The 14,324-nt window shown below is 42.6% G+C and overlaps 1 protein-coding gene across 3 annotated transcripts in view; it reads right to left on the bottom strand.

Moving 5' to 3' along the window:
* Positions 1 to 7,489: 7,489 nt before the first annotated feature.
* LRRC8D (leucine rich repeat containing 8 VRAC subunit D) overlaps positions 7,490 to 14,324 on the bottom strand; it is a 195,936-nt gene continuing 189,101 nt past the window's right edge. For all 3 annotated transcript variants that reach the window (XM_069232324.1, XM_069232325.1, XM_069232326.1), the window contains exon 2: positions 7,490 to 11,626. In XM_069232324.1, coding sequence (XP_069088425.1) covers positions 9,039 to 11,624 — 2,586 coding nt within the window. In that variant the 5' untranslated portion in view covers positions 11,625 to 11,626 and the 3' untranslated portion in view covers positions 7,490 to 9,038. The remainder of the gene's footprint in view (positions 11,627 to 14,324) is intronic.

Raw genomic sequence — 14,324 nt, 5'->3', positions numbered from 1 at the left:
AAGGCCAGGTCAGGTCAGTGCACTGTACCCACAGGACTATCAGGCATTAGCTGCTTGGCGTTTGTTTACTGTTTTGGTTTTCCTCTTGCTCCTATTTGGATATCAAGCTCTTCCAATTGCTTCACTTCCTTTTGTCTCACGTGATGCCTTGGTTATTGTGAGACACATATTCCTGGATTACCTTGATTTTTGTAAGGATTGACCTTACCTCCACAAGACAATGTTTTCCTTTTCCTTGTGGTGACGACATCCTATGAGGATTAATGGGATATACATATTCTACAAGATATCATCCTTCTTTCTCCAGGAAGAGTACAGTAATTGGATTAGGTTTTGATTGATGAGTGCTGATGCCAAGTGAATCAGTATAACAGTGAAGGGGGGGGGGGGGGGAATATCAGAGGAATACAGGTTACGTGCCTGGTTTATTTTATTTATTGTGTTTTATAGGAGTGCGAGTTCTGAACCCTAACACTGGACTAGGGGATATTCCTTGGAGGGACAGAGTCATCTCCTGCATTGTGAGCAGCATTTCATCTGGAACACTCTCCTTTTTCCCAATATCATTTCATCAACCCCTTGATGCTAACCGCCCAAAACTGGTATTCTTGGTGTGGAGGGTTAGCCTGGAGGTAAGAGGAGGGACCATCTCCATTTCTGAGAATGCTGGTTTTCAGGTGAGTGGGATCCAGACAATTACTGCCTGACTTCTCCAGCAACGAGAGGATGGCAGCTCACTTGGTGGGGTTACTGAGGCCGCACACATTGAGGCTTGTTATCTCAAGATCCAGAAAGGTAGGTGGGAGTGACAAAGCATTGTGAGCTTCACCAAGCTGGGTAGTCAGGACGTAGAGTAAGAAAGGGGCCTAGTAAGATGGTGACCAGCCCCATGTGCCGTTTGACACCAAAGAAAGGCCATAAGGAGTGGAACAGTAAAAAAACAGTAAAAGCAACTCCACAAAAACAACAATAACACAATTCTGTACTGAAGAAAGTCCATTGACTGGCAGGGGGTACGGTCATCTCAACCACAGTTGAGGACAAGTAGCCCTCTGCCACCTAAGGTCACTTGTATGGAGAAGGTGTGCCACACAGGGCAGGCTGTCCCAGTGTAAACCATGGGTGAGAGAAGTCTCATGAGAGGGCACTGCCAGTTCCAGAAGCTAGACTGTCCATCACTGGCCATCTATCCTGAGTGCACTCCTTAGGCCCAGATGAGGATTTGTTTTGCGTTTGCCTGTGGGCTTACATGGTGATGGCTGCGGAGCCATCATGGGGAGCCAGATGCGGAATGGGGGTCGGCGGGGGTCATCCGGGAGGCTGAGGACATGATATGTGTTTTTGAGCGTTTTGAGTTGGTGAAGTGGACCCTCCCTGCAGATAACTCCAAAGGGGTGTTCCCGTCTGAGATTTCTTTGGAGTGCAAATAGTCAGCAATTGGTTTAAAGTCCCTGTGGCGTGGGGAAGGGGAGGAGGGAGATGTCTTGTAATAATCCTATAGTATGCCTATGGAAGTGTATCAATTGTTTGGCGCTGGCCTTTTGTAGGATTTTTTCCTTGATTTGAAAGCTATGCACACAGGCTAGGGTGTCTGGAGGTTTGGATTTAGGACCTGCAAGGCGACTGGCCTGGTGCACTCTGTCTAACTGCAGTTCCACATTGTCCTCCCAATCCAAGATAGAGCGGAACAGCGATTCAATGTATACTCTGATGTCCAAGGCTATGGGGACCTCTCGGAGGTGAATGTTGTTGTGGCGAGAGCAAAGAAGGCAAATGACCTCCTGGTGCAGCATTTCTACCTTCTTACTGGTTTCACTATCCTCCAGAGCTGATACCCGTTCCCACTTGGTCTTGGTGCAGTTCTTGCATATCCTGGGTGAGGTCCTTTTTGAGGTCATGGATGTCAGTCTTCAGAGAGTCAAAAAGGGACACCAGGAAGGCTCAGGTAACGGAAGCCTGGTCGGGGTCAGAGGATCCCTCCACCTCAGCTTGTGCTGGGGGCTGAGAGCCAGGAGCTGGATTCTTGGTAGATGCTGGAGGAGAGCGAGTAAGCATGTCCTGTACAACCTGGTCTCACTTATGTTTAGCTGCCGCCATGGTGGGGAAGTCGTTTATCAGCCAGGGTAACAAATAATCCCAGTGTCGACAAAGTCATCCACAGTGTCCCACAGCTAGGTGGGGTTCATTATGAGGCCTTAAGGCCTAAGTCTCCCTGTCACTAGCAGGAGCATCATGGTAGGAGCTTTCTTTGTAAATGAGTCAGTGCACCAGTCGTTGCTAGTCTAGAATGCATGCTCTTGCCTGGTAGTGGCCCGGCCCGCAAGGAGTGTCATATGAATCTGGACTGTTTTATTCCAAGCATAGGTCCGTGGTGAAGGCTAAGATAGAGCTGAGTGTCAGTGTCAGGGTATGTGCTGTCTCTTACTTGTAGAGAAACGAGGCCTTGCAGAGACTATATGGAACCCATCCCAACTTTCTGATATTACCTACCAGATGACTCTTAATACCAGCTAGTAAACGGATCATAGAAGGGGAGCGAGTCCTTGTGGGTTGGTGCGCGGACTCCTTGCTGAGCTGTCGACCTGTACGAAGTATATAAAAAGACTTGCTTCACTTGTGTGTTAAGTGTCAGGGGTAACCTGTTGTTCCCCAACCACCCACTTGTTCTCTTGTGTGTGCGAATTACCTGCGAGGCAACTGGCATGTAAGTGCACCAGGGCGGGGTGTTGTGGAGTCTCAGAGGTTGAGTGGAAATCAGCTGCACAAGTGAAACAAGGATCAGTTGTCTGGGATGAAGAAAGCAAGAAATACCATGAATAACGTTAAAACTATGACTCACATTTAGTGCTTAGTATTGTAGATAGCATAAATATACCAAACACATTTAAACATTCAGTCCTTCTTGCTAATGTTGTTGGAAAACTGTATTCTGTTGCGCCACAGAACACTCTCTAGTGCTTGAAAGGATGTCCAAAAGTCAATCTGCTTTAAAGCTACACAGATCATAACAGTTCTGATTTTCAAACAGTAGTAACAAAATAGGTCAAACTGCTGGTTATCTTTAACAATCAGAAATCTTCATTCAATGTGTTTTTTTTGTTTCTTTTAGTGTACCATTTGTTTGGCATGATTATTTTCCTTTTCTATTGTCTTTTACAGATGCCTATATTTACATGAAGCGCTGAGAAGAAGTGTAGGAGAGATGCGAGGAGATGACATCAGTGAGCATCAGGATCGATGTTTCTTTGATGCGCAGTGCAAAGAGAGAGGTTAACTCCAGGCGGCTGTGCTTTAGGGTCGCAGCTGTTCCAGTTCTGCTGGCGGCGGCTGTGGCTGGAATCAGTAGGCAACGCGGCTCTAGGTGCAGGTGTGGTTTAAATAGCGAGTTCTGAGTCACACCCGCAAGTTGCTTGTTTTTGTATAGCTGCATTGCAGAAGGCACAGAGGTTTGACAGATGTCGGTGTCATCGGACGTTGATGAGTTCATGCAAACAGTCCGGGCAAGGTTCAACACGCACATTCAACAATATGATACTATATGTAATATAAATTGTTATGTGCATTAACCCCTCAGACACCAGGGATCATATTCTTTTTTGTTTTTATTTATTTTTTACACGTGAGGGAGCGACCCCTTAGGTAAGGGTTGCTCCCCTGGGGGGGGGGCGCAAATTATCTTTAGGCCATTTCTGCCCCTCTTCAGGGCAGATCAGCCTATTTTTATTAGGTCAATATGCCCCCAAGGGGGGCATAAACCTCTAGACCACAGGGATTTTATAGGGTCAGGTATGGCCATACCCCCACCCCATATAAATGGGAACAAAGTTGTTCTGCCCTCCAGTGGGCAGATGGGCCAATTAACCCCGATCCAATCCCCGAGGGCCAGAAAGCATACTAGATGCCAGGGAATTAAAAATAAATAGAATAGTGGGGTGGTGGCTACCAACAAGTATAGGCATGGTTATGCCCCCACCCCAACTGAAGGGGTTTCAGTCTTTCAGCTCTCCCCCCGCACACTAAAATATCTTATCCCATGGCAAGCAAGAGGACATTTGATTATTTTGAGTTTCAGTTTTACATTTGGGCAATGAGAGCATGTCTAACTCTCAAAATTGTCCCACTTGGAATGGTGAGGGCTGCACTTTTTGAACTTTGGCACTCTGCCATGTAGAAAGATCTATGAGACCTAGACACATCTGAAAACTAAACATCTGGGTGACTCCAGGTTGGTGTGCTTCACATGTACCCCACACCACTTTCTTACCAACAATACCCTGCAAGCCTCCAACTTTGGTGGAAATCACCCATTTTCCCCACATTTTTGTGATGAAACCTTCTGGAATCTGGAGGAATCCACAAAATTCCTGCCAACCAGCACTGTCGCATCTATACCAATAAATATTCTGCCCCACTTGTCAGCCTAAACAAGTTTTTTTTTTTCTAACTGCCCTTTTGGACCCTTCAAGCTGGGAAGATGGTGATCTTAGCAACATAAACCATCTGTTGATGCCATTTTCAGAGGAAAAAAAAACACAAGCCATCATTGCAGCCCTTTTTCCCCATTAAAAAAATAAATAAATCTTTGCTGTATTTTGGATAATTTCTTGGTCTCCTCCAGGAGAACCCACAAACTCTGGGTACCTTTAGAATCCCTAGGATGTTGGAAAAAAAAGGATACAAATTTAGTGTGGGTAGTTTATGTGGACACAAATTTATGAAGACCTAAAAATACAAAAAAAGGCCTGGAACCCTGAAAATGGCATCAACAAGGGGTTTGCAGTGCTAAAACCACCATCTTCCCAGCTTTCTGGAACAGGCAGGCTTGAATCAGAAAGCCACATTTTTTGCATTTTACTGGGACATACCCCATTTTTTTCTATTTTTTGTGCTTTTAGCCTCCTTTCAATTAGTGACAGAAATGAGTATGAAACCAATGCTTGAACCCGGACAGCTAAACATTTCTGAAAAGTAAACAAAATTCTGAATTCAGCAAGGGGTCATTTGTGAAGATCCTTCACGGTCCTCCTACAGAAAGTAAGAGCTAAAATAAAAAAATATTGAAATTGAGGTTAAAAAAAACAAAATATAGAAAAGCCATTTCTCTAACTTTTTCCTGCGAGGGGGGGTGCAGAAGAGGAAGCGATTCCCCTTCCATCCCTGCCCACAGGATGGGGGTGGAAGGCCCACGGGGGTAACGCTAGCAATCACTCCCTCGGGTGTAGGACGAGCTGGTCTTGTCCTCGGCACACGGCAGCCGTGGCAGAGGGCGATACCAGCTCGTCCAGGGTACCCAAGGGGTTAAGGCTGCCCTCCCAAGAGGGCCTCCAATGCAGGACAGGCGGCGATTTTGGAGGCCCCCGGTAGCGCATGTGGCCTCCCGGTCTCCAAACGATGCAGAGGTGGCTTCCAGATGGTTTGGGCTGCGGGCTGCAGTTGCCACTGTGTGGTCTCCTAATGTGGCAGAACCTTGCCTCAGGGGGGGCACTCTGGAACAGGGCAGGCAGCAGTGCTGGGGCTGCTGTTAACACGCTGAGCCCTCTGCTGCAGCAGGAGAGGTAAAGGTGGTGCCTGAGTCAGACGAGGCTGCAGAGCTCAAGCGGTCGCCATTGTGGCTGTGTCCTGCATGTTGAATGGAACCCATGAAGGCCCCAGAAGCAGTCCGAGGGCCTAGCAGTTTGCCATTCTTTCGCAGGTCACCGCTGGCGTCTCGACAAGCAAGTCAGTGTGCACTGTCACAGTCCGGAATGTCAGAAGGTATCATAGAAGGTATCATAGAAGGTATCATAGAAATGGGCCTGGGTGGTGGAGGAGTGCGATGTGTAACTTACTCCACGGCCATCTTGGCCACGGCCATCTTGGCCACCCCCCCTTACTCCATGCCCCATGCCCATCTTGGCCACGCCCCCCTCACTCCATGCTCCACGCCCACCTCACTCCATGCCCCACGCCCCCCTCAATATCTCCAGTTCTACTGATTGGATTTCTGTCACTCTATTGTCATTTTATTTGTTAGAATTTACTCTTGTTTTCCAAACTGGTCAGAGATTATTCATGTGTTTTCACTTTTGTACAGTTTGTGTGCTGCACAAACACTTTACTCAAGGATGCCTTATGTCATCCCTGCTTTATGTAATGATCCTAAGGTGCATGTATGCCTTCCAAGACCTTTCCATTTTGGATAGGAAGAGAAATGCTCAAGGATATGCAAAATGCTCTATTGCAAATTGGCTTTTCAAAGGGAGCTGGGTTCGTAAAGTTCGTTATGAATTTATTGAGCAGTAGGAAGCAGCGATTGCTTAAGAAAGCACATTACAGAAGACTGAGGGGAGACATGAGCTGACACAGTACAGAACTTATGTTCTGTAATGGATTTAAAACTCACATTTTACAAGACTGTTGACAAGCCCATGAGCGGGTGTGATACTATGAGGAAATGAAAAGGGCAAATGCTGCGAGTGTTGAGTTGCTCACTGTGTATTCTGAAGGGAGACTTTGAAAGAGAAAAGCAGAGATGCAGGCGATCGTGTTGAGAAACCAGATTTCAAAAGGGAAAAGAGAAGGAGAAACTCCTGATTGCTATGAGGCAGGTCCAAAGAGGGACTTCCTGCCAAAGATCCAATATGAATGCCTACTCATAAATCAGTAGAGAAGTTTCAGCTTTACGGCCAATTGACTTCTAAGGAAGAAAAAAAAGCAGACTAACGTAGGCAAATAAAAGGGAAATCAATGGTAGGAATGATGATCAGCAGACTCACATCTCTTACCTTCTGTTCTCAACGTTTCCGGACCATCTTGGAGCAAAACAGAATGGAGAATGGACTGAGATTCCACGTGGAAGGAGGATGACGGCAAGGTGGTCGGAGGCCAGCACACTGACTCTTCTGTTATATGGGGAACAGATGAATGAGCTGCTGCAGTGACTTTACCATGATCCAGGAAGTCAATGCATGTGTCTACATATGGCACATAGTACAGTGAAATAACTGCCCTTATGTTAAATAGAAAAAAAAGAAAACATCTTAGAACATACACATACCGTTGTCCTGTTGTCTATGCCATCAAGAAGGCCACAAATATTCTAGGAGGTAGCACCCTGAATGCAATTCAAACATTTGCAAGATCATCCAGCCCGTGACCAAATAACCAGGAGCATTACTAGCTCTAAAAGATCCTATGGTACCTAAGGGTATGTGTATTATTTGGGACTGGATTTCAAGGAGGCAATGCAGTGGCACATTGGATGCACTGGAAGTACAACTATAAAAGGGAGCTAGGCTGGCACGTATAATTATCACTTACCAGGCCTTATCTGGAATGATTTGTTCAGGTTTGGAAAGCAAATGTCTAGCTGGAAAATGCATTCTGGGCAAATATTAGAAACAAGATACTAAGGTGGTGAATGATTTAAAATACAAGTCCTTAAAGACCTTGATTAACAATGGAAAAATACATACACTCAAGCAAATAAAATCAACATACATAGCACACATTTTTACAAGAAGAAAATAATTATTTAAGTAAACTGTTTCAGTAACACACTAGAAGATGGAGGTTTCAAAGTAGGTTGGAACAACCTTGCAAGAAAGCTTGTAGAAGCTTAGACAATGGATAGAAGGTAAACGACAGACAGAAGGTTTAGAGGGCAGAAAGCAGTTCTAGATTGGGACCCATGAGGTATATATGTCAAACATAAGCAGGAAGTGGTCCTTGTCAGTTGTCATATTGTTTTTTTAGTTTTTTTAGTTTTTTTAACACCAAGGCCTGGAGCAGGATATATTCTGTATATACAAACAGCCCAAATAAGTGGAGTTAGTCAATTGCCCATTTCACATCTGTACCAAGCATAACCTTTGATTCCTGGATGTATGCAATGCTTCAGTTATTGTAAAGCTTCCTCTACTAAATACCCACTTCTACTACTAATCGCCGAAAAAGTTATGTTGTATATGGTGGAACGGGGAGAGAATCCTCCTGAACCTGCACTTTCCACATCACTTCTGGAATGTTTCCTATCCATTATAGTATTCTTGAAGATGACTATAGATGGCTTCCTGTGATGCTGCCTTTCTCTAAGCCAAATTCACTCCCTTTCCTATTTTATGCCTAGATCTACTGTACAAAAGAGGACCGAAATGGGAAACTAATTGGTAAAGAGGAGATGATGTCCAGCATGTTAAGGTCTCTTACCTTCCGTCTCCAGGCAATTATGAGGAACAGCATTCCACCATACAGCTGGCGCAGTCCAGCTAGAAAAAGGCTGATTTGCCACAGGACCAAAGGTCGCAATGAAGTACTCGGATTTCTCCTTATTTCCTTCTGAGCTTCAGTTTAACTTTAACCATGTTCAAACATTATAAAGATATGGTTCTGCTATGCCAAATGTTATGTTTACAACTTGAGACACACAGAAGAGTATCTTTGAATGCCGCTCTAAACAATAGAGTGGGAGTGTGTGGCAGTACCATAGCAAAGATGGCAGGCCCACCCGAACTTTCCTTCTGCCCACTCGACCAATTTTCAGTCAACTAATTTGACAGGAGGCAAGTCATGCATAACACGTACAACAGGCAATAGTGCAAGGATAATGGAATAAAGTCTGTTATTTTCAATTAAGCAAATCTTTTCATGTGAAACTACCATTAAATATCTTCCTCGTAATTTGCAAGTTAAACATTTAATTTTTGCCTCTTAATCATACACAACATAATAAATATCTTAAAAATAGCATATCTGCTAGCAAAAAAAGGACAATTAAATTGATCATAAATTTGCCAGATTGTCAGTTTTGTAAACATTTAAAACTTAAATGGAGGCAGTCACTATCTTAAAAAGAATTTTTTTTTTTTGGGGGGGGGGGGCAAACTGAATAGAATTTAAATAAAAAATGTTATTTTTTTTAATATTAGGATTCTTAGTTGCACGATTCAGTAGCATAATATTTGTGAGCTTAGCTTTAGGACATAACTGCCATTCTTCCTGTGAAGCTGCCTTTTAAAGGCTTAGCATTCTTGCGTTTGCTATAATTGTTCAACTTTTATCTAGATCCCATTTGCAAAGATTGTGTTTGTATCTTGATTCAAAGCATCCTTTATTTCTGGAGGTAAAGCATCAAAGAGGTGATCTTCCACAATGAGCCCACTTCTCTTAAGAAGGCAGCACTGGAGCAGCTCCGACGGGAGGCGATCTAGACAGTTCCCTTTCAATTCCAGGTGGGTTAACTGCAATAGCTGTCCAATTTGTTCTGGGATTGAGGTGATACAATTTTGGCCCAGACTTACAGTTCTTAATTTTACACACTTAAATAACTGTTTTGGCAAAATCTCCACTTTGTTTCCAGTGACATGCAACTGCTGCAGGTTTTGAAGCAGTCCGATTTCAGCTGGTATCAAAGAAATTGAGTTATAGCTTACATCCAAAAATCTGAGTTTTTGAAGGTTAAATAGGGCGGCAGGCAGTGATTCTAATTTGTTGTTGGAAAAATAAAGAGATTCCAGGTTTTTTACTTGGCAGATAGAAGGAGGAATAGTAACAATTTTGTTGTGCCACAGCTTCAAGCAGATTAGTCTTTTTAAGTGCTGGAAGCTGATTACCTCTTCAATTGTGCGGATGCTGTTTGATTTTAAATCCAGTTCCTGTAAGTTACTGAGACTGAAGATGGCATGAGGTATCCTTTCTAGTTCACAGCTCTGTAGCTCTAGCTCTGCTACATTGAGCATCTTCTTAAGGTTGTTCAGCACCACAAGCTTAGTACCGTCATTGTGGATGACCAACTTTGTTAAATGTGGAGCTACGTCAGTGATGTTGGATGGTATTTTGGTCAAATTGCTCTTCACATGAAGGGTCTTTAAGTGCCTCAACTCTCGGAGAGACTCAAGACCTATCATTTTATTATTTTCAGAGTTTAAATTACCCATCAAGTATAAATCACGCAAATTTTTCAGCAAATAAACCCATGCAGGAATTTCGGCCACATCAGTGAATTTGACATGCAGGCACTTTAGATGGTCACGAAGAAAGCTAAATGCGGTTTGTTCGACTTTAGCAGGGCAGTGGCACAGGTGAAGTTCTTGGAGACTGACCATTTGTGAAACCTTTGCAGAAATTTTTGCTTCAGGAATGAGCTCGAGCTTTAACACCTCAAGATCTGTAAGATCGAACACTGCATCTGGGATCCCAGAGAGCATAAAAAGGTGCAGCTCTTGCATATCCTGGGCATTGCGCAAGACGTGCTGCCGCAGTTTTTCAAATGTCCACTCGTGATTCAAACTTATCGCACGAAGTTTGTTCTCACTTACTTCAGACAAAAAGACACCAAACCTCTTGGAGTACAACTGGTCATACTGATCAACCATGTGTAGAAGAAAGGCAAAATCATTTTTGACATCCGGAATGTCACTGAAACTGCTCTCTTCTCTGACTTTTTCAAAAGAATATTCTTTTAGGGGTCGTCTAAACAACCAGAATAAAGTGTATATACAAACGAGGCCATAGACAAAAATGAGTGCCATGTAACTGATGAGCAGTTTCTTCAACATAAAAGCCATATTATGAGTGCATTCAAATTCTGTATACCCAGTAAGATGTTCTACTTCTGGTTTGCAAGTGTGCTCAAATCTGATAGCTGTAACGAATGTAAGAGTGTAGCAAAGAATAAACATGAACTTGACAGTCTTGATGACAGTTTGAACAACATACAATTTATAAATCAAATCACTGTCTTCTACATGAGTGCGGAATTTGCGCACCTTTTCAAACAGGGCTTTCGCCTGCTCACCATCCTTTTTGTCTAAAATAGTCATACCAGGTACCTCGAGAACAGGTCTTTCTGCAGAAAATTTTATACCAGATTTGCCTATCATGGGGGTACTGGCGCTAGGGCTCCCTTCTTCACTACTAGTAGAGACATGCTTAGGCAAAGTGTGGGCTCCCGTTAACCTTTGCTTATTCTCCTCGGAATCTTCACATGCAGTTTCAGACAGGGCCTTTGTGGTCCACGGAGATTCAAAGCATTTTCCCAATATTGACACAAAATGCTCAATTTTGGAACAGGTTTTGGGGTATTTAAACCAAAAGTTGCTGCTGACCATCAGAATGATGGTGTGAATCAGCGCGAGATAGGGGAAATATTTGGAATACCATGGGAGTGCAACATGGTAACACATTTGATTAATAAACATGTATTGTTGATAATCCAAACGTGTTTGTCGTCCTCCAGGTTTTCTCTGGTCCTGCTGCGGCTCATAATTAGTGGATGCTGTTGACAGCAATAGGGGCCGATTAGCCCTAGATAGGGAGGATTCTGGAGTTACAGTTGATGGGTCTTCTAGGATAGGCGTGCTCGTGCTCCCCTCCTCAGTGCCTCTGTTAGTTGCAACATCGAGCTTTTGTGTGGTATGGGTTTCTTCATTTTCTGCTGCAGTGTGCTGTACTTTTGAACTTACATCGGACTGCACTTGTGGTAAGCATACCACTTGGTCTTTGGTTATCTGCATGGTGCCAGCAAAGATGGCAACCATCAGCATGGCAATTGCTAGATAATCCATGAAAACATCCCACCATGGCTTCAGAATACGATATGTAGGCTGGACATCATTAAGGGACGCGACTTCTGCAAGGGTAAACATTCCTGTAAATAAAAAAATAAAAAAATAATTTGTCATTTGAACATCTATTTGTTTCATTTACAATGTGACCAAGAATCAATGAGTTTTGATTCCTCCAGAAATATCAATGCCAAACAGGGTTTCAGAAACTAAAAATTTCTTGACATCTCCTAAAGGCTCTATATAAAGTGACCGTAAAATACACTGGAATGAAAGCAGTGACTTAAACTTACCAACTTTTGAGAATGTCAAACATGGAAGTTCAGGGACATTTCCTAATGTCATGTTTTTTTTTCGAATTATTTGGTATTTTATTTGTAGAATCCAAGAACTGATAATCACAGGCAATACTCTAATATAAAAGACCAGGTGATGAATACAGACAATTATACTCTTTCTCTATTATGTAGACCCGCCTTCACACACAAATAAGAAAATCACGTTTTATTCACCAGCAACCAATAATGCACCATCTGTCGCATTATTAGTTTGATCAAATAAAGTACCTGCTTTGTGACTTCCTCTTTGCCTCTTTTCCCTCCACCCCGTCCTCCAGGTGCTGTTTTGATCCTGCCTTACCGACCACCTGTGCTAAAGAGGAGGTTTTGATGATGCATGTTGGAGCATCATAAATCATATCAATAAATCAATACATATATGAACAGATAGTCATCCATGAGCAGCTATGCTGTGTTTTTTCAGTTCTGGCACAAGTAGATTAACGTTGCTTCTTCCATTTTAATTCCAGTATTTTACCCCTTAATGACCACGTTAGTAGCTAGCTGTATAAATTTCACACTGCCATTGACCGAGCTACTCATATGACACTTGAAATACAAATTAACTGCAGCTTCAATGGATCTGCACCCAGTTACCCAACTTATCGACAAAATATATTTAGCCCAATACTCGTGCAACCTTGGGAACTACAGTGGGTTGGAGGAGTTGTTTCTATCATTAAAGGACTGTTGGGTCTGGCTTTAGGTTTACTGTACTTTTATACAGATCTCCTGAAAGTATGTTTAAGATGGTGGAAGGTGATGCACACAGAACTTTTAAAAATGTTAATAATTGTTATTCAATAAACTAGTGGTTCCGAACCTGGGGTCATGGGACCCCTGGTGATCTGCAAAGCCTCCACAGGGGGTCTGCGACTACTTAGAAAATTACATAATATTAAATGATTAATAAAGTGAATATAAATAAAAAAGCTAAAGGTACAATTGAACATTTTAAAAACGTACTGTAAATTCGAAGGATTGATTCATAGGAGCAGTGCAAGTGCATCCAACAAAATACAGAATGGACAATAAGGGGGCTCATTTAAATTTAGAACAGCTCCAACCTTTCTATTAAATTTAGATTTTTTTTATATAAATGTGTTTGCAAATTAAACAATGTGTGTCATCATTTGTGTGTTTCTGAATGTTTTTCTGTATTTTACATGCCTTGTTTTGCTGTTCAAATTATTATCAACTATGCTTAGGCCCGGGTCACAGGCTTTCAATAATGATTCACAGGGATCCCCAGATTCCAATAATTATTCAGTGGGGGTTCCCAGGTCCCAGTAATTATTAAGTCGGGGTCCCTAGAAGTCAAAAGGTTGGGAACAACTGCAATAAACTATTGATGAACATAACCTGCAGCAGAGCACATTGTCAGTATTATATATAGCTTTATGTGAAAGAAATTACCACTAAAATCATTACCCACAACCCCATTACCAAGAAGCAATGCCTACAATGTATTTCGTTTATCACATATGCCCCTTTTATTTCATGGGGCAATAGGTGGTAAAACTCCTGAGCCCATCTCTCAGGCCATCCGACACATACTTGTGCAAGTCACGTCTGTTGTCTTCACCAATGCAAACTTTTGTGGCTCAAAGATTTCTTGGTCACTATTTTGAGATAACTAGTGTCATGGAATGAAAGGATTAGAGATTTTCATTTAATGCCGTGCCTCCAAAGGCTTTCTCTGTGGCCATAATGGAACGTGGAAAGGACAAGACATGCTTGAGGTAGTTGCTTTGGAATATTCCTCAAACAGAAACAGACGATAGCCAGGGGTCAAGTAACCTTCCACAGAACCAACCAGTTTTTGAAATATTAACAATTGATCCTTTGAGAATTAGAGACCTTTTTTTATATATATATTTTAATACGTTTTTATCTAGAAATCTTTTACTATAATTTGAGGAACTATTATATGAGTGGATCTGAATTATTGTCCTTGGAGACCTTATTAGGTCCCAGAAGGACACAGGACTCAAATCCCTGTTTTCTAACCTTCACATGTTCCACATACCTTTTAACCACCAAACTCCATTGAGGCAAACCCACACCATGCCCTCAAACAATGGGAGAAGCAAGTACCACAAAAGCTACACACCCAGAGAATAGGACTAACTAGTTTCCCTAACTGGCTGGGTGGTGCCAAATGTAAATTTAATATGGTCATGAAGGAGTGGTAAACTAATCATCAAAGACATAAGACACAAATATTAGACGCATGATGATGCGATCATCTCGTCCAGGTTATTACGAACAATGTTTCCTGCCCTGACTTTTGTGTGATAGCCTAATGCATTCTGAGTGTTTTAGTCTTGTTGTTTTTCCCTTGAAGTAATTAGACTTACACATTTGAAATCAATGATTCATAGATGAAAACTTCAGAACTGGAGACAGTGTCTGTAATGACTTGGAGTGAGGTGGTCACCTT

The sequence above is a fragment of the Pleurodeles waltl genome, chromosome 4_2 (assembly GCF_031143425.1).
Source record: "Pleurodeles waltl isolate 20211129_DDA chromosome 4_2, aPleWal1.hap1.20221129, whole genome shotgun sequence".
NCBI classification, from domain to species: Eukaryota; Metazoa; Chordata; class Amphibia; order Caudata; family Salamandridae; genus Pleurodeles; species Pleurodeles waltl.
This window is presented reverse-complemented; position numbering and strand designations above follow the sequence as displayed.